General features: G+C 38.9%; 1 protein-coding gene across 1 annotated transcript in view; it reads left to right on the forward strand.

The window, feature by feature from the left end:
- Positions 1 to 27,429, forward strand: part of LOC122797217 (cytoplasmic dynein 1 intermediate chain 1-like) — a 796,503-nt gene extending 769,074 nt beyond the window's left edge. Inside the window, exon 8 of the mRNA XM_044066048.1 lies at positions 27,253 to 27,429. Within this exon, the coding sequence (XP_043921983.1) occupies positions 27,253 to 27,429 (177 nt within the window). The remainder of the gene's footprint in view (positions 1 to 27,252) is intronic.
- Positions 27,430 to 27,871: the final 442 nt, after the last annotated feature.

Below are 27,871 nucleotides of genomic sequence, written 5' to 3' on the forward strand. Positions count from 1 at the left end.
AAAGGATCAAGGGTCTCCAACATATGTCTTATTCTGCCAGACTAAAGAAACTTCAGCTCTATTCAGTATCATACCGCCTGCTCAGAGGTGATCTCTGCCTGACGTACAAGGCCATGTCCAATCAGGATCTGATGGACATGCTCCACCTCAAAAAATCCAAATCCATCAGGACCACGAGTGCTAAAGACTTAAACCTCGGCACAAGTATGAATAGGACATGCTGGAGGGATAGATTCATAACCCAGAGGCTTCCCATGCTTTGGAACAGGATCCCAGTTCATATTAGGCAGAGCCCCTCACTGACTCTCTTCAAGAGAAATCTTGATGAGTGGATGGGAGATCGTAAGTTTACCCCAGGGATCACATCTGTGTCACTGCTAGACAGGGGCACAGTAAACTAATTCTATTATATAAGGGGACCTTCATTGTGTCACTACTAGACAGAGGCACAGTATTCTAGATTTATTCTGTACATTTTTGTACCATTTCATGGGGTGGCAAAAGCCACATCATTATGGCTAGGCTTACAAATGCCCCAGGGCAGATAGCCTAGTACTATACTATACTATGAAACTAGAATAATGAGGACAGAAGACATAATGAGAATATTATGTAGAGGTTCAGTTAATGTTGCTACAAATACTAATTCTAGTCCATGAGATTTTTAGAAAGTATTGGACACCATTTTTATATTGAGCAGTAAGCAGTCAGAGATGGATAATGTACATACAAAAAACAAGAAATGTGAAGAATATTCAATGTGTTGTGCAGAGGAAATAAAAAAAAGGCGTTTCTTAGTCTGGTGGCATTTTTGTGTCAGCATAAAGGCAGCAACCAGTGCCAGCATCATTGAATTGAGGTGGGGCTGGAGGGAAGTAGTGAGTTGGGTAATGATGGTGGCCCAGCCCTGCACATGCCACGGAGAAGTCAGTTTTCATGCTTGCATGAGTTAGTGGACAACATGTGGCAAGGGTACATGTGGCAAGGGTAAACAGGTTAACACCAGAGCAAGGCAATGGCCAAGGTCCTTACTCGTATATTTATAATTCTTGTGAAGAAATACCATTCTGTTCACATTTACAATGCCTTGTCTGGAGCACAATAGCATTGCAAAAGTCCTTAATGTCCATGTCAGAAACAGTAGCAAACCATGGTATCCAGACCCTGAAAAATTCAAGTTATATAATTACCTTCATACCACTGAGAATTGTGTACCAGTGTGAACATTCATTATCTGGAAATAACTTTCCATCACTCATGCACCGTCTCTGTGCAGTGGTCTCTAATAAGACTCTCATTTTGCCTTTACAACTACATCATATTTGCCAGGACATCAAACTGTTCAACTTTGAGCTACCAGTTTGCCAAATGCCTTGTGAAGCTTTTTGTCTGTATCAAAGTTAACATTCTGTACACTGAACTCTAAACCAAGAGTTTTTGCTGTATAGAGCCATTGTGGCAAAATGTCATTGTTTTGAGAAGATTGCTTTAGGCTATGCTTCATTTTCAGTGATGCCATTACCTGGTACTGCAGAGTGCAACTGATTCCACCCAGTACCCTTGTCATTCATTCATTCATTCTTTCATAGGTTCATACTAGGTTATCTGCCCTAGGGCATTTATAAGCCTAGCCAGAGTGTGTTTGGCTTTCGCCACCCATTTTAAATTAATTTTGCTATGCCCTTTTTCGAGGTTAGTATATATCATGGTTTGCACTACCTACTTTGCTTTACTCTGTGTAGTGGAATAGTGTTTTCATTCACAGAATAGCCACATTTTCCAAAGATTAGCTGTAATTAAGTAGAACAGAGTTAAATTAATTTATGAGAAGGTGACCTAGTATACATCATGATTGAGGTGATTTAAGCTTTGTGATTTTTGCTTCCTTTTTGGGTTCCCAGCCGCTGGTCTTGGATACCTTGGTCTAATCAAACCGGTCATTTGATTCTAAAATGTTTCTGACTTAGCTTTGTAGAATATCTAGAGCTCATTAAGGGATTAAGCCCTTATCTGTGTGAAACACTGTGTGGAACTTAAATGCCTTATCTAATTGTGTCAGCAATGTTCTATGAATGTTTGTAACCTCACTGAAGACTGTATACTATACTAATTTGTAAATGTTTCTAATGTAATGTAATCTACTAACTTGGAGCTTTTCTCTCTGGGCCTCTGCTGAAAATGGACATATATCCAGTTGGACCTTCCCGATAAACAAATGTAAAATAAAATAAATAAATTCCTACATTCATCATATTCAGTTAAATTTTGAGTAATGCAGTTTGTCCCCTAGCAGATGTCCACTAACCTGCAAGTTTTTGTTAACTGATAAGATTATATTGACACTAGCATGCTATGCTTGGTGGATATATTTTCCAGGCTACATCAGCACCTCAAAACATGCAGCTGTCTTCCCATTTCTTCCCACCACTGAAAACCATTCATTTGTATACTAACAGCCCCATGACACTTGGGTAGTTTTTCAGTCTTTCTTTTTTCCTGTTTGAATTTATGGTTGTGAATATAGGTTGGTTACCACTGATTTCTGGATTTTTCTGCTGTAATTTGTGCTTTTTTTATTTTTTTACCAGCCAGCTTGTCAGTCTGTTAGGGCTATTTCTCCTTTGGGTTAGCACCCACTTGGCTTGCTTCTTGGCCTCCTTTTTTTTGTTGGCTCATTTTTGTTGATTTGTTCTCTTATTCATGATTCAGCTGATTTAAACTTTGTGATTTTTGCTTCCCTTTTGGGTTCCTGGTAGGCATTTGCTTGGGGTGGGCTAATGTGGTGTTTGTGATTTCTGCAGTCTCGAACTCATAGTTCTGTTAGGTTATCTTTTGTCCTTATTAATGTGTTGGCTACTTTGGGCTAGTTTTACTTTTTCTTGTCCATGTAATTCCCACAGATTGGAATACATATTTTTTAGCAGCGGATTCTGCTCCCTGGTCATTGTTAAGTGTTCATCTTTCAAGTTCCCCCTGTGTTAAATAGTTTCCTACCTTGAGGGCACTGGTTCCTTTATCGTCCTTCTATTCTGAGTTTTAAATGAGTTGTTTCCAGCTTTTTTCTCATGTTCAACTGTTTTGATCCCTTCACTCTCCAAGTTTTCAGAGAGTAGGTCAGGCTGATCATTCACGATCACGTGTTTTCTGTTTAGAATGTCACTTCAAAAACCTCTCTGTTCCACCCATGTGATGCCGGAATGCCTGTATCTTCATTTTTCTCTGACTCCAGCCTGTGCTAAGTTAGTCATTGCTGGTGTTCTGGCACTGGACCCTTTTTTTCTTGTGACAGTTGGTGTACCCCCTCCCCCCAGCTGGCCCACCAGTGCACCTTGATGAAGATTGACATATCTGATCATGACAGTGGCTCAGGCTCAACATTAGTCCCAGCACTCGATCATATAGCCAAAATGCTGGCTTTGCTTTTGACGAAGCACATGTCTGGGGTGAAAGGTTATCACCCATGGGATGGCTAAGTTCAGTCTCTAACAAAATGGAATAGCTTAATTCAAGCACAAAAAGGTAAAACTGGCTAGGCTTAAAATGGCCCACAAGGGCAGCTAGCCTAGTACTTGCCTATAAACTATCTAACATCGGTCAGGCGAGGACTAGGGAATACTATATTGGCTGCCCTAGCTATGCTGGTTGCAGAGACTCCACTGATTTGTTTTATCTGTTAGCCTCCCTATCTCTGTGGAATTAACTATAGATTATTCACCCAGCTATGCCAAGCAACTTGAGAAGTTTTCTTGGTATTTTTGACAGGTCCAGACTGGTTCATCCCTTGTAGGATGTCTTTTTATCTTCCTAATCAGAAGAATCTCCTTTGCATCACCCATTGAAGGTTTTCAGCTGTATTCCACTTTTCTTTCATTGCTACATTTGGGATTTGGAGCAGTCAACTTTTGCTCTGCGCTCTGTAGGAATCTGATTTGGGGCTGTTAGTCGATGTGTGGTGGAGAGGATGCACCCAATAATCCTCACCTCCCCACAGGTTCAGATGCCACATATGTAGGTGACCCTAGCTAATTCTACTGGTTGTCTTCATGTTGATATTAGTGGATGGTAGGTGATGTAGGAAGAGCTCAGCACTGCAGATAGGTTTGTTCAAAACTCCAGTCAGCCACTTGCTCTTCATGATCTAGGTGCAACTTTCTCCTTAAGAGGATGTAAAGGTTGCCAGTTTATTTCTTCATGCCTTCCTGCAACATTAAGCCACAGGTGGGACTGTCTTTTGCAACTATAGAATGGTTTACTTATGTCAAGATAAATTTATCTTTGGCCGTGTGCTGCAGAACAATATGCCTGACTGACCCAGATCAGGCTCAGGCACGGATGAACCAGATAGAAGAGGATGGGAATAAGTGACAGCTGATGGCTCACCCTATCTGTTTACACATTACCCAGGCAGCATCATGTATGCTTCCATGCTAGCAAAGCTTTTATTTCTAGAGACTTGCTTTTAAAGCTAAAATTATTATAGTGCATGAAGCTTAATTGAATTAAGCAAATGTGATTATAATAAACAGGCAACAGATTCATTTCAAAACTATAAACTCATATGAAGTGATGATGATTTGCAAAAGTATACATATTTATGTATTGGTTTCAGTATTTTTCAGGACAGTACTGTATCTCCTGTTTGGCATCTACTTTTCTGAAGCAAAAGCCAATACTTAAGGTCTCTGGCTGACTAAGTTTGCAGACAACTGCAGGCTAGAAGCAGTCATTGATTACCCAAATGAGTTAGCCATCCTGCAGGAATGTTTGTCCTAAATGAAGAACTGATGAAAAACATGGATTGAAAGTGCCAAAAAATGCATTATTATATATTTTGGGAAGTCAGCTACCTCTGCAACATCAACAGAATGGTTTGGAGGGACAGATGCATCTTAGAGAGGATGCATACTGCTCAGGAACAGAATCCCCCTCCACATAAAACAGAACTCATCCCTGTTCACTTTTAAGAGCAATTTGAATCTATAGAAGGGAAACAGAAAACCTACCCCAGGACTGTCTCCTGTACTGCAGACTCAAGAGGTTCAGTACAAACCCGTATGTCACCCGGCGGATAGCCCACTGGCTCATAGACAGGACCCAGGAACTTAGAATTGGGGAATGCACCTCTACAAAGAGGCCAGTCACAAGTGGAGTCCCTCAGGGATCAGTCCTTGGACTGGTCCTTTTTGGCATTTACTTCTCTGAAATCAAGGCCAATGTCAATGGTCTCTGGCTGACTAAATTTGCATATGATTGCTATTTAGGAGCAGTCATTAAATCCCCCACTGACAAATATTCTCCAGTAAGGACTGATACAGACAAACAACTGATGTGAGGGCCATGGACTAAAACTAAATGCCAAGAAATGCATAATAATATCCTTTAGGAAGTCATCCACCCCTGATAACTATCATATTGACAACTCACCCCTAAGAGTTGACCCAGTAGTCAGGGACATAGGGCAAACATAGAAAGTAATTTAGCCTTTGACTAATGTGTCTACAGTATTGATGAAATCATTCTATGTTGTACAATTTATAAACAAAGGTATGGCATCTAGGTCCAAGGAAGTCAATGCTCCACTATAGTCAGCATTCATCAGACCTATGACCGAGTACAATACTATTCCCATCTCTGGAACAGGCTCCCTATCCATGTGAAGCAGAGTTCCTCCCCAAACGCAATTCAAGTGCAGCTTGGACAATTGGATGGGGAACAGGAAATTCATCCCTGCTTTGGCACCTATGTGTCTAATGGACACGCACAGCGTTTAAATGGTTCATCTCCCAAGCTCCTGCTTACACTTATTAAGGGTACCAGAACTTGTCAAAGATTTGGGATGCATGACCCAGGTTTAAAAAGGCCCTAGCCTACTAAACACCTATGATACTCCCCCTCTATACTATATATGCTATCTTGCATAATATTTTCCATTTTACTTTCAAACCTTTTTGTATTATTTTTCATAAATATCTTGTAATCATTATTATTCAGTACTATTGTTCTCCAGTTTTTAATTCTCTATCTACTTTCTTCCATATGAATTTAAATATTTCACTACATAATTCTTTAGAAATAAAACCTTCATTTAACCATTTGTTTAAAATCTCTCTCAAAAAAAATATATATATGTATATATATATATATATATATATATATATATATATATATATATATATATATATATATATATATTTTATTTTTATTTTATTTTACATTTATAACAGTAAGGATCCTGTAACAACTTATAGAAATATTATTGCATTTTGAGTTGTATTTAAATCACACTGTTGGCAAATGTATCTAAACCAAAAAAAATTGTTCCTGTAACTGTGTATTTATCTGTATGTAATTAATGTTGTACTTTTTTTCTCTGTGGAGCTTTTCTCCCCGGGCCTCCGCTGAAAATGGACATGCATCCAGTCGGACTATCCCGGTCAACAAATGTAAAATAAAATAAATATATATATATATATATATATATATATATATATATATATATATATATATATATATATATATATAGTTTTTGCCAATCCCTTAATTTTGTATACATTTCTTACCCTATTCCAAATCTATATTTACTTGCCCTATTACTTCATCTAGCTCATTTAAAGAAATCTCTTTTTCCAATTCTTTATTCTCTTTTTCCGTTAACTTTTTACTTTCCATGTTTTTTCACTACCTTCTTTTTTCTTTAAATATTTCTTGTACATATTGTTACTACACTATTCATAACCTTTCCTGAGTTCTATTTCTCCTTTTACATGTTTTATTTATCAAATGACAGTACCGTCTTCCTTTACTAATTTGGTTAAATAACTTGATGCTTCTTCTTTTCTTTGTAAAAAAATATCCTTGCTTATATAACAATTCTTATATTTTTCTTGATTTCTTTCATAAAATTATTTTTCTTTGTCAGAGTACTTTCTGTCATTATGTTCTAAATTTTCCAGTGCATCATTGTTTTAATATTTTTCTTTCTCTACTTTTCTCGTATAATATTGTCACTGTAAAAAACATTTTTATATCTTTCCTTAAATAATCATCCACTATTCAGACCAATTTTTATAAAATGCTTTATAGTAATACGATATTTCCATAACAGTATTACTAATCTTTCCTACTTCATTCCACACCTTGTCATTTATCTTTTCTATTCTTTTGCCTAATTTTATATATTCCTTGTTTTCTTTTATCTTTAGCCATATTGCAAAATGATGAGAAAATTGTTTCAACTACCTCCCCTTCTCCTATAACTAAACCTTCTAATACTATAAAATAGTTTATACATACCCCTTTTGTAAGTCCATGAATTTTTCTACCAAAGTTTTAACATACCACAACTTATAAATTCTAACATTTTTGTTGTATGATTTTCTTTCTTTTTATGCTTGACTCTTAAATCACAGTTAGTCTGCTGTTATAATAATCATATTTTTCATTGCATAGTCTAAAATTTAATGAAATTGGCTTTCCCTTTCCTTACAGTCAGTATAAACATATAATGCTGTAATTCTATATACTTATTTCCATTTTAAGCCTACAATGGATAATCTTCCCATTTTTGCTAAAGTTGCATCTAATATCTTTACTGTATTTCTACAGAATATGGCTATTCCAGAATATCTTTCTTTTCCCAAATTATCTTTCCTTCCCATAGTCTCTGTATTTGTAATCTTTAATTTAGGTTCATAGGTTCATAGGTTTATACTAGGCTATCTGCCCTAACGCTTACGCCACCCCTTATATGAAAAAATACTGTGCCCATTAGTTTGTTGTGCCTCTGTCCAGCAGTGACACAGAGATGATTCCCGGGGTAAACCTACGATCTCCCATCCACAGGTCTAGATTTCTCTTGAACAGAGTCAGCGAGGTGCTCTGCCTCACATGGACCGGGATTTTATTCCACAGCATAGGGAGTCTGAGTCTGAGTGATAAATCTATCCCTCCAGCACGTCCTATTTATATCCGTGCTAAGGTTTAAGTCGCTTGCTCTAGTGGTTTTGGTGGATTTGGATTTTTTGAGGTGGAGCATGTCCATTAATTCCGGGTTGGACATGGCCTTGTATGTCAGGCACATGTCACCTCTGAGCAGACGGTATGCGACTGAATAGAGCTGGAGTTTCTTCAATCTGGCAGCATATGACAGATTTTGGAGTCCCTTTATCCTTTTGGTGAGGAACTTTTGGGGTCTCTCCAATTGCTGCAGATGTCGGGTGAGATACATCCCGAATGGGGCATTGTACTCGATCATTGGTCTGATAAGTGAAGAGTACAGGAACAATGACCTCACTAGATCTGGATGTGAATCCCTTCATGATCAGGTGGGCAATGTAGAAGGTCTTTCTAACCACTTTAGCAATGTGAGTGTCAAAGAAAGGCCACTGTCAACCTGGGTCCCCAGGTCCCTGATAACCTCTTCTGTGCTTAGTGGATTGCCACCTATATGGTAGCTTGGGGTTACCTTGTTTTTCCCGAAGGGTATGACTATACATTTTTGGCGTTTAACTTCAGGCCATGGCTCTGGCACCAGCTATCTGTTTCCATGAGTCCCTTCTGAAGGATATCCGTGTCCGATGCACTTTCCACTATGGCCCAGTTTGCAGTCGTCTGCAAACTTTGTCAATAAAGTCCTCCCATGTTGGCCTGTACTTCTGAGAAGTAGATGCCAAACAATAGGGGCCAAGGACCGAGCCCTGTGGGACACCACTTGTGACCGGCTTGGAGTCTGACACAGCGCTAGCAACTCTAACCCTGTGGGTTCTGTCCTTAAGCCAGTTTGCAACCCATCTTGTGACATATGGGTTTACATTTAAGCTGGTAAGTTTTTCTACAATACCCAGTGGGGTATTGTGTCGAAAGCTTTGCAAGGTCAAGGTAGGCTGTATGGACTGCCTTTCCCTCATCAATGGCCTTGGTGACTGTTTCAAGAAGTCGACCAAGTTCAAAAGGCATGATCTTCCCTTGACAAAGCCAAACTGGGTCGGGTCCAATGTCTGCAAGTCCCTATATCTTTGTTTATGAGCTCCATTATAATCCTCTCCATAGCTTTGCAGACTAGACTTGTTAAGCTTATGGGGCGGTAATTACCAGGGTCCGTGGCGCCTTTGTGGAGTGGGACAACAGTTGCCGTCGCCACTCCTTGGGCACGTATCCTGTGGTAAGGCTGAGATTAAACAGCTGCCTTATGTGCGGGTTTAATTCCTCATTTAGCTCATGTAGCACACAGCCGTGGACACCATCCGGTCCCATTGATGCTGTGTTTTTAGCTTTAGAGAGCAGCTTTCACCTGCGCATTTGAGATGTCCGGGAGGCTACACTCGGCTGGGATAGTTATCTCTCCTTTAGGGGAGAGGGTGAAGTTTGCACTGAACCTGTCTGCCAGTATGTTGGCAATGTCTGTGGGTTCAGTGATTTTGTATCATTTTGGACTAATTCTGAGCATATCTGGGAGTTTCCACCCAGGTTCCTAAGATAGCTGAAAAAGGCCTTATAATTGTCCTTTGAATCCATGGCAATTTTTCTCTCAAAATTGGCCTTAGTTGATTTTATGAGTGCTCGTATTTTTACTAATAATGATCAGGGTGACTTCCCTTTTATGGATTTTGTTCTATCATGTAATAGCTTTCTCCTCTTATTGTAAAGTTTGTTAATGGCTGGGGTCCACCAGACTGGACGTTTGCCCTTTGTGGAAAGAGTCTTGGTTTTATTTGGGATTGCCTGATCCATGCAGTCCTGGAGGTGTTCATAGAAGGCATTTGTAAGGGCTTCCGCAGCTTGGGTTGTGGTTTCCACTGGCTCAGGGGCCTTGAAGGATACCACACCAGTCTTGAGTAGTGTGAAGTTTGCTTTAGAAGTTCTTCACTATGGTCTTTTGTTTGGGGTGGGGCGGGATGTGGATTTCCAGTGAGATTAGTTTATGATCAGATCTCACCAATGAGGGATATACTTCCGGTGTGGAGCATTTTGTCCCCATGTTTGTGACAATGAGATCTAGTATATTTTCTCCTCTCGTGGGAACAGTGACTAGCTGTTCCATGGCATTTGAATTTATGAACTCCAGGAACCATTGGGCTAGAAAGTTAGGGCTTGAGTAATGTTCCCAGTCTATATTTGGGTAGTTGAAGTCACCCAATATGATGGTGTTTGGAGATACATTTATACCCTCCAGTGTCTTTTTGTTAATTTGTTTTGTTTGTCAATTTGTTAAAAATCTTGCATCTTCTAATAATTACATCTACAACACATGTATTACACCACTGAAAAACTATACTTCTTACTATATTTTTAATACTATTCACATTTACAGAAAGCACTCTAAAATTTTAGTTTTCCCTTTTCCTTGGATTTATGGTTTCATAAATTTATAGCTAATTACTAGGCTATCTTTCTTAGCAGGCCATTGGAAGCCGGAACAGTTTGCTTCCCAAAGGTGAGAATCGAACAATGTGCCTTGTTTTTGTGACTCATTCATCTTAACCATTATACCAAGCCCCAGTCTTCAGCCTTATGTATTATTTTCCATCCATTTCCTTCCTTTTGTACTTCTCCCTTTAAATTTCCTTTTTCTGTTTTTTAGACTTTTATCAATAGAATTATTTTTCCCCGTCTCCCAGTCCATGTTTTTGTCACTTTCAGAACCTTCTTCTGTATCTTCTTTATTTTTCTCGTGTATTTTTTTTCTGTTTATGCTACTACTAAAATGTCTTCTGTTTGTTCATTTTCTTGTCTTTCTTTTTCCTTACTGTTATTTCATTTTTGCAATGTTATTCCCATTTTTTGCATCATATCCCATTTGTCCACAAATATAACATTTTCTTTTGTCACATTTATCAAATGTCCTCCTCTTCCACAAAATAAATTTTTTCAGTTCTCCCCAGTATTTTACAACACCCCTATTCCCCCCCCCCCCACACACACACATTTATCATACTTGGTATACGTGTATTTTTTTCTCTCTAGGCACAAAATTGTAAACCCCTTTTGTCATAAACTTTTGCAGTGTCCAGTACTTCTTTACATAAGGCTTTCAAATGTCCATTCAAAGGCTGGCTTTCTACCTCTGATCGAAATTATACATGAATGCTCTTTTTTGTTCCCTGTTAAATGCTTTTATCACAAAGATTCCGTGGGTTACTGTCTTTCATTTTTTTTATATTCTCCAAAATAATTTTTTGTTAAGTCTCAAATATAATGTCAAAAAAATCTCTCTTTGTTAGTAAGAATAAATGCTCTTACCTCATGTGCTTTTACACCTAAAGGAGCTGTTAAATTGTCGCACACTCCATACCTGTCCATTTCTTTATCTTTTCTTTGAATCCTTATCACGTGCTTCTGTTTTTTTTTTGTTTGTTTTATTTTCTTCTGCCTTGTTTTCTGCTACTGCATTTTGGTCTTCTTTTACTTTTTGTGTATGGGTTATTTTCCATCTCACCAGTATTCTTCAGGATTGTTTCTGCATCTTCCTTTTGCATTTTCTCCATAATGTTCCTCCAGGAAACGTCTCCTTCATTTTCTATCTCACTCTGTGCCATCATTTCTTTAAATAAATCTTTCCACTACCCTCCCAACCTGGAGAGTTGTAATTATACATCCATCATTTCCTGACTCATCTCCCTCAAACAGCTTTCTTTTAAATACTTCCTCAGAATCCTGCACACATTTTCCAGTCTTGATATTTGCTTTGTCCTTCATTTAAATTCTTTCACTACTCCAGCATCTCCTTCTCTCTCCACCTGCCACCTTGTTTCCCTGGGCCACCCCTGCACCTGAACAATAACAGGAAGTGCTCTTGGAAAATGGTTCCCACTCATAACAATGAAGAGTAAGGGAAGTTCCCTGATTCCCTGGCCAAATTTCCTGTAATAGTATAAATACCAACTTGGGTCTTCCCTGAAAAGAGGCCACTGACCTAGTAAGACTTAACCCATCAGCAAAGAATAAATAAAGGCAATAAGAATAAAATGCCAAGTTATGCTTAGCTGTCACAACACTGTTCTGTGAATAAATGAGGAGAAAAAAGTGCATTTATATTTGTGAATCATTTTAGATGAGGGCTTCTCTGTATATTTTTAAAGATACCTCAGACATCTTGCCCATCTTAGCTGTATTGTGTGAAAGTTAATTTGAATGCAGGTGCACCTTGTGCCAGATTAATTCAGTTCACCTCTTTCAATGTTAGTTATTTAAAGTGTGTGCATGTAATAGGTGAATGTGGGCTCCTACTTAATCCACTTCTGTTACATTCATTGTCAGATACAGAACTGTACCACATCATTTGAACTTACTGGCTGTAAACATATCTCTCAACATCCAGAGGACAGAACTGGGGGGAAATCCATGAAATTCAGAAACATTTGGTTAAAATCTGGGACAACTAATTAACATAAGCTATGCATATTCTTGGTTCAAACAGCAGTAGAATGAGCAGGAAATAGTTAAGATTTTCTTTGAATTTATTGTAGTTCCTGTGAAGGCCGCCAGCCTAGCTAGATAGAATTTTTTTAGATAATTCTATGTAATTTTGTAAATATTAATATAATCCACAAGCTTGGTTTGCAAATGTAAAGAAAACTATATGTTATGATTAAACTATATGTTGTACTGAGCTTCAAAAATGCAACCACAGTGTACTCTGCTGGAAGAAAGCTGATAAGTCAAGGATTGTATGATCTCAAGCTCGGAGACAGGATGTCTGGGCCAGGAAAATCTTTCTATTGTCCTGATTTAAGAGATAATTACTAAGGTTTTACATGTATAATGTCTTTTATTGCTGTGTCTTCCGGGCCAGGTGCAGCTTACTAAGAAATGTAAATTTTGAGTTTTTGTTAGCCTGGGAACCAGAGAAGTGTCAAGCATGATGTAATGTGAAATGACTCAGCAGTACTGTGTTAGCAATTTAAGACTTTCTCAGAGAGAGAAAGAATTGAGCATTTTGGATTGTGCCTGAACCTGAACACATCAACTCACCAGCACTCTGCCTTTGCTCTGTAAGTAGGATCTTAGATCTTAGTATTTCTCATAGTTAGATAGAAATGTAGCCAGATTAGTCTAGCTGTTTTCTGTAATTGTCAGACTATTATACAGTATTATTTTAAAGCATTTTCCTGTGATCTCTGAACTCTGTTATGTCATTGTGTTGAAGTAATATGCATTATCTTATGTTTTTATTATTTATTAAATATTTTAAACCTTTCAACTGCGGCTATTTTGCATAAAGGTAATTTAAACTCTTAGCATACATTACATGTATTCAGTGATACTGTCCAAACCTCTCCAATAGCTTTAGCACTGGGGTCACACTTACCATGTAGATAACAGTAATATGTCACAGTGAAATTGGTCACCCTTTGGGAAGGGCCTTATAGTAGCTGATATTAGTGATTTCTACCTTATAGTCTGGAGAGAAGGGGGGGCGTAGCTGGAGAACCTGTGCCAGCTTTCCCCAGGAGTGTCTGTTGTATATAACTCATGTCTCAGTGTGTGTATGTGTCAGCTACTTAGACAGGGACATGAAGCATTGGCTGGACAGAGAGGGTGCTGGAGGTTTTGGCTTAACCAATAGGCTGAGATCTGTATCAAATAGCTGTGCCAGTGAGGAGTCATATTGGGGATCTGTAGAGAAAGGGAGAAACCATCCCCAGACTGACTGTGATCTCTGTGTGCTGTTAAGGGAAATTGTACTTTACTGTGTGTGTACTTGTTATCCTTCCCAATGTGCACGCCTCACTGTGTTAAATTGTACTTACTGCTGTGTGTACTTGTTATCCTTCCCAAATGTGCACTCACTGGTGTTAAATTGTTGTACTTTTATTGTAGTTATTGTACTTGTTATCCTTCACTTCCTCACTGGTGTACTTTAATGTACTTGTACTTTACTGTTGTTATGTGTGTTATGTTGTGCATGTGCGCCCCTCACTGTGGTGTTTGTACTGTACTTGTTATCCTTCCGTCCTTGTGTATGTGTATACTTGTTATCCTCCCCAATGTGCATGCCCCTCACTGGTGCTAGTGGTGAGGCTAGAGGGTCCTTGATTACTGGGCCAATGCACAGGCATCACAGTTCTTTCCCCTAAATTTGCAGTACCATAAATGTTACAGCTGTAAACAAAGCTTTTCCTTTACAATACAAAGTGAAATCATAACACCTTATCAGAGATTTTAAGATGACTGAAATAATTGTTTGCATCCAAGATGAGGATACATGTTTCACGTATCTGATTCATGATGACTAACACCTGGGATAACAGCTGCTGACCAGCCAAGTTGTCTATCTCTACTGGAAGTCCATGTTGACCTCATGATTTACTTCTAGACTTTTCTGGTCTGCAGTTACCTCCGTCACTGCTATTGGTTTTATTTAATCTAATCTCTGGCTTGTCACCCAAGGAAGCTGAGCTCTTTCCCATATATGGAATTCATGCTAACCGTACTCCTAGCTGTGATTGGAAATGCTCTAGCTATTACTGTAATGCACTCCTAGCTGTGATTGGAGACGCTCTAGCTAATACTGCAGCACATTCATAGCTGTGATTGGACATGCTCTAGTGAATACTACAGCCCACACATACCTGCGATTGGAGATGCTCTAGCTAATACTGCAGCACACTCATAGTTGCAGTATTTCTCTTTCTATTTTGCTTTCCCTGGCTTTGACCCCATCTCTTTCACTGCTCTTGAGAACATTCCATCCCTCCTGAATTGATTCTTATCCCTCAACCCTGTGTGCATGAAATCACAAACCAAGATGCTGAAGCACCCACGCGTTTGATGGTCATTAATCTGCAGTGCCACTCCATTTGTGAATCATCCCCCATAACTGTCACTGTATGGGCTTCCTGATATGTGATATACTACTGCCAGATGGATCTCTGATTTATGGACTAAATGGAAATGTTCTGTCATGAGAACTACCTAATTTATTTGTAGAAAACTGAAAGAATCTTAAAGTGTAGATAATATCAAGAAACCTCATCCCCTTATGCACATCTGTTAGGGTAGGATGCATTTCCCCATAACCGGTAATTTGCATCATCTTGGGCTTTGCTATACCTTGGTAAGATCCACTATAGTATTCCAGTCATCCTCAAGTAAACATATTTTCTCCCCAAAAAAAGCCAACAACATAAAAATAAAAATAAGTATAGTCAACAACTGTCTGCCTAATACAGCAATTCTTCACTAATAATGCATAGATTCAGGAAATGCAAGTTTGAAACCTGCTTAGATCCTTATTGCTGAATTATGTGCAGCTACAAATACAAGCCATACAGTTCTGAGTCTGACTAAAGCCTACACTGCAGTTGCTAAAAATGCATCCGACTACATAAGCTATGTAGGCACATATATATGGTGTAACATTTGATATGTAGGTACAACAGGGCCTATATATATAAGAAAAATGCAGAAGAAATGTAACCAGCCTATGTGCCTCAAGCTAACTAATTCCTATGCACCTAGATAAATCACATAGACTATAATTAAAGTGTTAAGTAGGGCTGGGTGATGTACAAAAGTCCGTAGGAGTATATTACTTTCTAGCAATATGACATAAAGGATAGGATGATACTAATATTATTATTAGTAATGTTCTGAAACAGGGTGCTTATGGGAATACAGTTGCATAATTTCTAAATAAATATTTCTACATGTAATCAGTATTGACAAAGGTGTAATGCACTTTGCCTCATAGTAAACAGTATTTGGAAAATATAAATTTGGTTCAAGTATTATTTATTGATGCAAACTGTTCACCATCTTGCTTCTCCATTATGCGTAGATCTTCTTTTGTAAACCTTTCCTCTTATATACTTAATATTTTTGATCACATTAATATTTTATCAGTGATATTTTTCTTCAAGTTTGACTGCACTACTCCATATTGGTTTCCTCTGCTTTGCATTACTTTCTGATAGTAGTCTAAACATAACCTGTCGAAAGCTTAAATAAATCACTAAACATATAAGACATCCAACATGACAGGATACTTTTTTAAAATGTTGTTAACCTGGTTAATGTATATGCAGCACACGCATTCCACTGTACCAAACCAACCCTTAATGAGAAGGAACCAAACAAAAAAAACTATCACCAAGTAATCTGTAACATATGACTGATGTGATAGTAACATATACCTGCAGGTATTAAATGCATCCTGGTAATTGTTTCCAGCATAAACATCCCATGATGTTTACCTTGCTGTATTCCTTACTTCCCTAGTAGTCCATAATACTATCGGTCCTCTTCCTTATAATGCTATTCATCTGTGTGCTCCCCATGCATCTCCAAGTAGAGTTAAGATTTTCCCATTACTACTCCCAAAGACCTCTAAATCCTAATGCCGATACTCAGTTATATCTGATTTTTCTGTAATTATGGTGCACAGCACTATTATTCATTTCTACATTATAACTGAGTGGGTCTCCAAGAGAATATTGGCTGTGGGGATGTTATAAACTTATGTAAAATGGCAAATACAAGTGACCGCCAATGTGACACACACATGAGCACTAGAACCAAGAGGAATATGGATTCCTCTACTGCAAGTGGGTGAGTCAAGTAATAGAAAAATGAAACGGGAGTAGTCAGTGAGAGCAGATCCGGGATGGGAAGAGAGAGAAAAGCCTCCCTGAGAATATAATCAAAATGATATTGTGAAATATCAGTATTGGGGAAAAAAATTCTGTCAGCAAACAGAAAGACGAAACTGTAAATACCTAGAAACAAAGATAAATGGTACTGTGTTGTGATAGAGTTATGCATGTACTGTCTGAACAAAATGTTATAGAACAAAATATTAACAAAAAATCAAATCCTCATTTAGTATTTCATCACTTTTATCCATTATTTCTTAAAAACCTCCTCACCTCCAGATTGTCTTGTTCTTTCAATGCAAAATCAAGTCAGCACAGAATAAAATACAAAATATAATCTAGTAGAATATATGTTTACAAATTTAACACATGTAATTGTGTTAGAGTTCATCTTTTAAGCATCTCTGTCCAAGTTTAGTGTTTGTAGTATAATGTTCCTCGCATTTATTTACAACCTCAAAGACAAATAATATTTCAGAAAATGTGTTGCAGTTTCACTAGTCGTATCGTTTGTCTGTCAACTCCCTATCTGGCTGGTATTGCTTGCTTGTTGCAGATCATGTGGCATTCCAAAAGATAAAAAGTATAAAAAAAATCATTTCTCTTAAGTACAGTGGGGCTAAACAAAGATAGTGACACCAATATCAGACAAGTTACTACTACCTTAAAAAATAAAATGCAGATGCAGAAGAGGATGAGGGGGCTGTCTGCTTCTTGGATGTCAGGCAATGTGGGCAGGCAGAGTACAAAACTGAGAATTCGAGACTGGTGGTATGGGATTTGGGGTGGTGGAACAGAGCACCAATATATGCAGTTTAAAATGGAAGATCTTATCCTAATCGGGACACTTCAGAGCCTTGGCTACAAGTGCTCTGCATGGAAATAGAGTGCAGCAAATTGCATTTGCATGTACTTATACCTGTGTATACTATAACCTGACATTTTAACAGCAATACAATACATTATGTGAAATGCTAAAAACAGCTCTCTCAGATTTTTGATGAGGGGGCTATCTGCTTCTTGGATGTCAGTCAATGTGGGCAGGCAGAGTACAAAACTGAGAATTCGAGACTGGTGGTATGGGACTTGGGGTGGTGGAACAGAGCACCAATATATGCAGTTTAAAATGGAAGATCTTATCCTAATCGGGACACTTCAGAGCCTTGGCTACAAGTGCTCTGCATGGAAATAGAGTGCAGCAAATTGCATTTGCATGTACTTATACCTGTGTATACTATAACCTGACATTTTAACAGCAATACAATACATTACGTGAAATACTAAAAACAGCTCTCTCAGTTTTTTGATCTTTAGAACTTGGCAGTTACTGTTCTACCAAAACAGAAATGGGCAGCTGTAAATCTTGCATGTCTGTACTGCATCAGAAGCAATGTGTAACCAGGAATCAACCTGTAATTAAAACCTGATTAATGTGCCATAGTTTTACCAGTATATGCAGTTATATATGTGAATTTCCAGAAACTCTGGATGCATAGTCATATACTCCCACACCCATACTGAAGGTTGAAATGGTCTACACTAATACAGTGTGTTTACCTTCATCAAAGTATGTGTGAAAACAGATTGCCTGGTGTGTGATTAAACTTAAGAGTAGAAATACAAATGACATGAACTGAGTATGGTTAGTTTTACGATTGTAGATTGCTCAGTATAATTACAATTCAGAATTGCAGTAGGGAGTGCAGAGTGTTACTTTCTCATTGTCCTATATTAGGCTGTGGAACTGGTGACCTGTCTTCTGAGTCATAGATGAGAATATTTCATTTTCTCTAACCTAAAGAATATTTTCAGTATAAATTTAAAATCTTGATTCACTAACCAGGTTGTGCCCCATGTAACCTAGCAGTCTGACAGTGATGATGGCTCTGCATTGTTTTCTTTACAAAGAAGTACTAGATAGACCCATACTAGGTTGCACGCAAGCATTTGACTGAGTGTTTATTACATGTTCATCTGTTGTATGACCTACTATGTTTGCATAATGGCTGAAAATGGTCCAATGTGACAACTAGTGACAAATCCTTGAAATAAAATACAAAAATAAAATGAAATAAATGGAATGCATTGAGGAGTCAAAAGTGCTGTCTGAAGTCGCAGCAAGGTTGATGTAGAATTCAAGGCCACGACCACAAAACTGAACTTCTGATGATGGTGATTGTGTGTGTGGCCAGGCGAGTAGTATACAATATAATTTCTGTTCCTAGAGAACAGCCTCCCATTTTTCAGTTTTATCCATGATTTTTTCCTCTTAAAATGCGTTTATCAACAGAATAGACAATATTAAAAAAAACAGAATAGTATTACAAACTAAATTTGAACAGTATCAGAATAAATTACCCTGAATGATGGCCTCTCCGTTGTCTTTAACGGTAAAGTGCCAAGTTCTTATTTTAAACCTTGTAAATTCCATTTCAGTTTTATTTGGAAAAAATATTATGGAAGGAAAACATTTGAATTTGTTCTTTACATCTTTCTTTTAATTTTTCAGATCTTTATGCATTTCATGGCATCAGTTCACTGTTTACTAATGCAGGTAGTTTTGGATATAGCTGAACCACCCTGGCCCCTGACATGGAGTTGTCACCTTTATATAGGTTTGGTAAGGGTTCTTAGTTCTGTGCCATGTTGGGCCTCAACATTTTACTGCAGCCAAGTTCCTGTCTTTAAGTGGATCAGGTGCTGTTTTCCCTGCAACTGTGAGAGCAAGGAGGATCTTATTCAGCATTTGTTGAGGGTAGGCTTTCACACAGCACACTATAATTTTAGCTTTGCTGATGGAGTGACCAACTCCAGTATGTGCCTGTGCAGGATGGCATGGTAAGTGAAGCTGTGTGCCTGTGCAGGATGCCTTGGCAGGGAAATCTGTGCGTCTGTGCAGGATGGCACAGCAGGGGAAGGTACATGTCTTGCACAGAAAAGCATGGCAGGGGAAGGTACATGCCTTGTGCAGGATGGCATGGCAGGGGAAGCTGTGAACCTGTGCAGGATGGCGTGGCAGGAGAAGCTGTGAACCTGTGCAGGATGGCGTGGCAGGAGAAGCGGTGAACCTGTGCAGGATGGCATGGCAGGCAAAGGTGTGTGCCTGCACAGGATGGGATGGCAGGCGAAGGTGTGCGCCTGTTCAGGATGGGACAGCAGGTGAAGGTGTGTGCCTGTGCAGGATGGGACGGCAGGTGAAGGTGTGCGCCTGTGCAGGATGGGACGGCAGGTGAAGGTGTGTGCCTATGTAGGTTGGCATGGCTGAGACTGTCATTCTTTAAGGGAGGAACTTTGAAACAGTATTCTGGAAGCTCTGAAACAGTAATTCTGGAAGCCAGAGTTCAAGGGAGAAGTGCTGTTTGGCCAGACCGATTGGGACCTATTCAGTGCCCATCAGGTAAGGGTGTATGCCCTCTACTCTGAAATATTTTCATGATCTTCCTTCAGTTGCCTCGTCCAATTCTTCTGAGCCAAGCCAGCCTCACAAGAGGAAGAAACCTCCTTGCAGCTTGAAGAAGTATCACATGGGCTTATCCCAGTCAGGTTAGTGCCAGCTGAATCTTCCAAGACAATGACTCCACTAGCCACCGGCACGATAGTACTGACCCCATTTTTGGGCTGCCCATTGGGTGTCAGTTCTTTGTTTCATTCTGGCTTGGAGGACTGGTGAGTCTGAGTGGATTTCTCAAGTTCCACATCAGAGTCCCAGCGACAAACCTTTCCTTCATGATGAAACCTGAGACAGGCCTACCAGTGGGGGAGTTAGAGATCCCTGCCCTTCGTTTGGAACAGCGGCCTTACTCTTCCTGTTCTGAAAGGGGACAAGTGATTTCCTTCCCATTCTGAACCTCAGTAAATTCAGCCTGCATGCATGATATATTTCTAGATGGTGCTGTTTTGGTGTTTATACCCTTGCAGTCATTGGGTGCTTCCATGGCGTCACCAGACATAATGATTATTTTTTTATTTTGACGTATCCGTATTCAGTCTCTACCCAAAAGATGATATTCATGAACTCTGAGTGGGCATCATTTTCATGTCCTGCACAAAATGTTGCTGTATGGACTTTCCAAAATATGACCGCTTGTATCCCCATGTAAAGACACCCTGCTTGTGGGTTCACCCTTGGGTGCACTGTCTAGGGTTGGCCATAAATTAGTTCTCTCTAGCCTCTTCTCATAGGATATCCTTCACAGACTCTGACCTAGGCATACTCCATTGGCTGTTTTTCTCTGCCATGGTAGAGGGTTCAGGAAGTTGAGTCTGACACAGAATGCAACATAGTATCTAGACATTCCACTACATTTTCTGGGATTTGATGTCTTTGTAATCTCCACCTAAAGTCAAACTTTCATGTGCTCCACCAATGGCTTATAAACCATAAACTACTTCTCAACCCCCACCAAGACCAAATCTATGCTATTTGGAACTCCACAAAAAAATCCCCAAACACTTAACTCTTTAGCTGTCTTTGACCTAAACATAAAGAGAGCCTTCACCTTCAAATACCTAGGACCATGGGTTGATCAGTCAATAAACCTTCATTTCCATGTAGACAAAGTGAGAGCCAAAATAAACTCCCTCCTCCTCTGGGCCAACAAGATCTCCCCTTTTCTATCCCAACCAGCCAGAGCAGCCATTGGCAAAGGAGTTGTTCTTTCCCATTCGGAATATCGGCTCCCAATTTTTACTTCTACCTCCAAGAAGAAGCATTGCCACACTCCAGACTATCTCTAACAGTATCTGCCAATTCATTACAAACTGACCTTTCTGTGAGCATCACTGTATCACCCTAGAAATAGACAAATGGCTACCTATAAAACAGATCTAACCTACTTCTATGATCCCAACTCTACAAACTAGTCCAGCTCCACACATTTACTCCACTTGCAGCTAGATTTCATGAAAAAACCTCCTTATACAGTCTGAGACACTACTCACACGCCACACCAACTCTCTCTACTCCTAGAACCAAACTCCACAGCACTGCGTATGCTCTGTCACGCCAACTGTCATTACCCCCTAGAACCAAACTCCATAGCATTGCTCATGCTTTCTTCTCTCATGCACCTACACGTTGGCAAGCTCTCCTCTCAACATTTATTCCAAATTCAGAATCCAACTCAAAAAGCACTTTTTCATCCGAGCCAAATGCATGTGCTTCAATGCAGATATGTCACCTAACCTACCCCCTTTCCAAGTCTCTTCTCTCTGAAGATATACTGAAGATAATGATCCACTGTAGAAGCTAATGTATATATTGTGCATTGCAATGTACCTGATTGTACATTGTACTGTGCTTGCTCACTACAATGTATATACATTTTTTATGTAATCTGAACAACACTGTTATTGCTTACATTTCTGCATTTTTTTCCATGTGAAATCTGGAATTGTTCAGTACTGATCAGTGCACTGCCTCGGTAAACAAATAAAATAATGTTCAGGTTACCATTTACATGTTTGAAGTTGTGGATGTTGTAATTGACTTGTGAGGCATCACAGGCTACAAAACCACGTCCTGCTCGCACCTGGCCCTGGATTGGATAGTCCTCATTAACTTTTAAATGAGCCATACCTTACTGCAGGGGAACCTTTTATAGATCCTTTCCCTGCCAGCAAAGCATATGTTACAAGAAAACATAAGGTTCAAGGGGCCCTATCCCTTCTGGAAGAGGCTGCCATTTAATTCAGATGGAACTTCAATCAGCCTTCCCTATGATGCTTTCTCTGAGGCCTTCTTTGTTCAGACAGGTAGTTCATTGTCTAGTATCTAAAGCAAGGGGCACCAGGTCATGCTCCTTGTACTGGAAGGTATTATTCATGAGTTACCTGGGCTGTGCCTGCCAGTGGTCTATAGTGATCAGTGTACTACCATGGTAAATGAACTAAAATAAAATAATGCACCCATGGGCATTAGTGTGACAAAGGTTCACATTTTTGTGGATGTGAACAAATTATTTTGCCATGTGAGCTGCTTTTCAGTTTGTTTTTTAGTCCCTGGTTCAGAAGTGGTCTGGTCAGGGCTTTAAGAAATGGAGCACTCCAGAGATTGACCGACAGTATTTGTCTCGCAAAAGGAAGCAGAAGTCCATATATTATTCATTGTAGCAAAACAAGAGGGAGGTAGCAGTAGAAATGTTCTGCACCATCATGTCCATTTCCATTGATTGCATGCCTCACTGCAGAGTTCAGGGAATAAAGTCCAAACTTCACTCTTTTTATTGTTGAAAGGCATGATTTTAGGCATTCCAGGTCCCTAATGGAGAAAGAAACACTTGTGATCCTAGCCAGTGATGTTTCCCATACCCGGGTTGGCAGCTGGCTTTGCATCAGTGTCTTGCTTGTAATATTGCTCCCCAGATCGAGAAGGACCTTCCAACAGAGCTGCAGATGTTGGTGATTTTACCAGGATGCCCTCCACTTAGCAGGCCTGTACGTCTTATGAAAACAGTTCAAAATTTTTGAGGAGTGGTACACTGTAGTGCCCTAGTCAGTGACTTTACAGGTCATAGTGATGTATGTCAAGAAATTGTAGGATCTGGGCTTTACTTACTCCATGGTTAGGGTGCATCTCTCAGCTACCTGTGTTTGACCTTGGGAAGTACAGGAATGTGGCTCATCTCTCACTGGTTATCCAACTTTTTAATGGAGTGGTACATCTCTGTCCTCTTTTTAACAAAAAAAAAAAAACTCCCATCTGTGTTCCTTTAAATTTATTTCATTTGAGTTTGGTTGGATTGGCCAAATTGATGTTTATCTGTTGAAGAAACTAATTCTGCTGGCCATCACCTTATCTCTCTCAGGGTTGTAAAATATCAGGCCCTGGTCTTTCACAAGGATCCCTTCTTCCTTAGGGACATACTCATGTCTTTTCCTGAAAGTGGTTTCTGATTTGCTCTTGACCAGTTAATCTGTCTTCAGATTTTTTTTCTTTTCCTGTAGCAGAAACCAGGGTACAGAGAGTTCTTTACATGACGAATGAGCCTTTCGAGATCGGGTTTCACCTAATGCAAGTGTACGTGTGTGGGAACAAGAACCAGCTGTTGACCTCCTTTGCTCCATGGGCTTGCCATTGTCAAAAAGATACCTTCAGATTCGATTGTAAGATGTATTTTGTTTGCTCTCTCCACTAGTGAATGCAGCATTAAAAGTCCAATCCAGTAGGAGAGTGGTTGCTTCCAATAATTGCTTCAGGAATATTTGAATTGCCAATATGTGCAGCATGACCATTTAGTTACCACTGCATGGACCATGTAGTCACCACTGCATGCCTTCTGAGTATTCATGTATCAACCATGAATCCAGGAGTTGGGATTCATTTGTTACTTTAATACTTAAGGGCTCAGTCTTCTGAACTTGCTTCTTAGGGTTGTCTTCTGCCTTGTTCCACACCCGATGTTACTGCTTTGGGGCTCAGGCCAGTAATAGAACCCATTAAATAGTGTGGTAATTGTTCAATATAACTGATTGTGTATCATTTGCTTTTGCATTTTTTTAACAACTTTATTGAATTTCAAATAGACAAGTATTAACATAAGATATTCATAAATATTCTGGTTGAATATATAAAAACTATAGCAGGTAAACATCAGTAAACTATTTACAAAGACATTCACAAATGTATTAAAGTTAATTTATGTCAAGAGATTGAGAGATTATTTTCCTATCAATTCATATAACTTATTCCTAATAGATCTAGACTTAATGGTCAAGAGTTCCAAATAGCAAACTTCAGTAAGAAGGGATTTAAATTCTTGAACAGAGGGAGCAGTATCCGATTTCCAATTTCTTGTTATGATTTTCCAGGCAACAGTCAATATAGACCAAATCAAAGGGTATTTATTTTTTTAAATACAATCATGTACTGGTGTATTAAATAATATCATAGATTTGGATAGAGTAAAATTATCTGAAAATAATAATATATTAATGTCGTCCCAATATTTTTTTAAGAGTATACAGTCAAAGAACATATGTGAGCAATCTGCTTTTACTATATTTTTACATAGGTTCATAGGTTCATACTAGGCTATCTGCCCAAGGGCATTTATAAGCCTAGCCCATAGTTATTTGGCTTTCGCCACCCCTTTAGTTTGAATAAAACTATGCCTATTATTTTGCTGTGCCTCTGTCAAGCAGTGACACTGAAGTAATCCCTGGGGTATATCTGCGATCCCCCATCCATTGGTCAAGATTCCTCTTGAACAAGGCCAGCGAGGTGCTCTGCCTCACATGTACCGGGATTTTGTTCCACAGCATAGGGAGTCTCTGGGTGATGAATCTGTCCCTCCAGCATGTTCTATTAATAACCGTGTCAAGGTTCAAGTCTCCGCCCTTGTGGTTCTGAGGGATCTAGATTTTTGAGGTGAAGCATATTCATCAAATCAGGGTTTGACATGGCCTTATATGTCAGGCCCAGGTCACCTCTGAGCAAGCGGTATGAGACTGAATAGAGCTGGAGTTCTTTCAGTCGGGCAGCATAAGACATATTTTGAGACCCTTTATCCTTTTGGTGAGGAACTTTTGGGGCCTTTCCAGCTGCTGCAGGTGTCTGGTCAGATACATTCCGAATGGGGCATTGTACTCAATCATAGGTCTAATGAGTGATGAGTACAGGGGCGATGACCTCCTTGATCTAGATGTGAATCCCTTCATGATCAGGTGGGCAATGTAGAAGGTTTTCCTAACTACTTTAGCAACATGAGTGTCAAGCGAAGGCTACTGTCAACCTGGGTCCCCAGATCCCTGATGACTTCTTCTGTGCTCAGTGGATTGCCACCTATATGGTAGCTAGGGGTAACCTTGTTTTTCCCGAAGGGTATGACTATGCATTTCTTGGCATTTAACTTTAGGCCATGGCTCTGGCACCAGTTATCCGTTTCTGTGAGGCCCTTCTGAAGGATATCTGTGTCAGATGTGTTTTCGACTATGGCGCCCAGTTTGCAGTCATCTGCAAACTTTGTCAGCCATAACCCTCCTGTGTTTGCTTGTACTTCAGAAAAGTAGATGCCGAACAAGAGTGGACCCAGGACTGAGCCCTGTGGGACACCACTTGTGACAGGCTTTGAGTCTGACATGGCTCCAGCAACTCTGACCCTATTTTATTATTTTTATTAAATTTACTCAATATGTGTGGACTTAAAAAGGATCTGTGCATATATTTAATCTCCATTTAATTGATGCGGTATATTAGCTGATTCTAAAATGTTTTGTTTATCTTGGTCATTAGGTGGATAATTGTTGATTGTAGAAAAATAATTCCAATAATTCTCAGGATAAATATCCAAATCATTTCTAATTATTTTATATATTTGTGATTGTTTTTGATACGAGATTTGTTTTGAATAGATAAAGTTAAGTAATGTAATAATTTAGGTATTGCTTGTACTATTGCCGGCGACATTAAATCAAATTTACTTAACAAAATTGTCCACATTCTTGTAAGACTAATCAGGAGTTTGTATCTATATCAAATTCAGCTTTTAAATAATAAAAAAAAATCATTGTATCATTAACTGGGACCAATGTGTTAAAATTTTCTCTTTAAAAAGTGACATTTTTGTGTAGCCAAATGAAATCATGAGGCCTTGTGTAAAAGCTATGGGTGGAAGAAGAAGAAAACATGATTTTTAAGATATAGATTTATAAATATTTCTAAATGTTTTCAAAAGGAGTAACATATTTATGTTTTAGAGAAGATTGTATTGAAAAATAATCTTTTAATATCCAATAAAATGAATGATTTACTCTTGATTTCTTTTTAAATTAAGAATATTGTGTCACAAGATAGTATTTCTAAGAAATGTTTCCATTTTGTAGTGTATTCATTGTCTATAAGAAGAGTTATAGATTTAATTATCAAGGAAATTGAAGTAAGTTCTATGTTGGGAAAACCTATACCTCCATTAGCGCAGTCTTTTATATTCTTGGCTTATTAGGAAACCATAGATATTTTAAATCATTGAATTATTTCTTTTAATTATAGATTTCAGAGGGGTAAGGATATTGATTGTATAATATAAAGTATCTTGATGGGTCAGAAATTCCCCTCCCCTTCCCCACTTTATGTAGATGATCACCCCATCTAGCCTTGGTTGTTGAAATTCCCTTTCAATTGGACAAGAATCAACTTGTCTGTTACTGACTAAACAGAGTAGATGAGAAGTCTTCATTGTTATTTTGTGATTTGCAGAAAGATATTTGCTGATGGCTAGTGGTGGACTGATGTACTCTGGGGTTAGATATCCTTGGGTTTTTGGCAAATAAAATAGCATACACATGCACTAAAACATCCATAAGCACATAATCTTCTAAAAAGTTGCCACATCATAACTAGTGGAAACAACAACACAGACCAACAGATGTGTTTTCATAGATGCTCTGGTGCAGTAAAAGTGTGTGATATTATCCAGTGGACAACAGAGCAGATTATCTGGTATTCATGCTTGTTGTATGCATTGTTGAGTTTCTGGTAACACAAGACTGACCAAGAACACAGAGTGATGTGACATCATCCAGCACCAGCCCTAATGGCAGCTTGTCTATGCCTCAGGTTCTTCATTTCCATTCCTGGAATCTGCCCTTTTGTTAACTGCATTCAGTGTCAGAAGTACAAGATAGCAGTTGAAGAGAGTTAATCCTTGTTCTTTGCTTCTAGTACCCTGAACTGATGGTGGCTTCGTACAACAACAATGAAGATGCACCTCATGAGCCCGATGGAGTGGCCTTGGTCTGGAATTTGAAGTTTAAGAAAACAACCCCAGAATATGTGTTTCATTGTCAGGTAAATATGAAACTTTTGAGTACTACTGTTTACATAAACACACTGTTTTAAAGAGATTTTCGAATGCTGCTGACTAAGGGACTACTGACTCTGCACTTAATTTTCTTTTGCAACTTATAATGAAATTATTTTATCAAGCATAAACAAAAGCTCAGTTTCAGTCTTCCTGCTTTTGCAGAGGCCAGGTTATCCATCTATCCTGATAATAATGTATTGGAATAGTGGTTGACCTATTAAACTGTCTTGTTTCTGTTTGGGGAGTTTTGAAATGCTGCTGGGGCTGTTTTTAGTACCAACTAGGGATACAGCTGCTATAGATAATCCCACCTGCTAGTATCCTTGAGGGGGTAAGTATACATGGGAACATACATACAAATCTCAATATCACTGCATGTCTGTGCCTAGAGGACATGATAGGGCATTGATTTGAATTACAGGCTAGATATATCCCCCCCTCCCACATTAAGTATTTATTTTACTCACCAGACCCTCT

This window comes from Protopterus annectens, chromosome 3.part0 (assembly GCF_019279795.1).
Source record: "Protopterus annectens isolate FY-2018-M chromosome 3.part0, PAN1.0, whole genome shotgun sequence".
Classification (NCBI taxonomy): Eukaryota; Metazoa; Chordata; order Ceratodontiformes; family Protopteridae; genus Protopterus; species Protopterus annectens.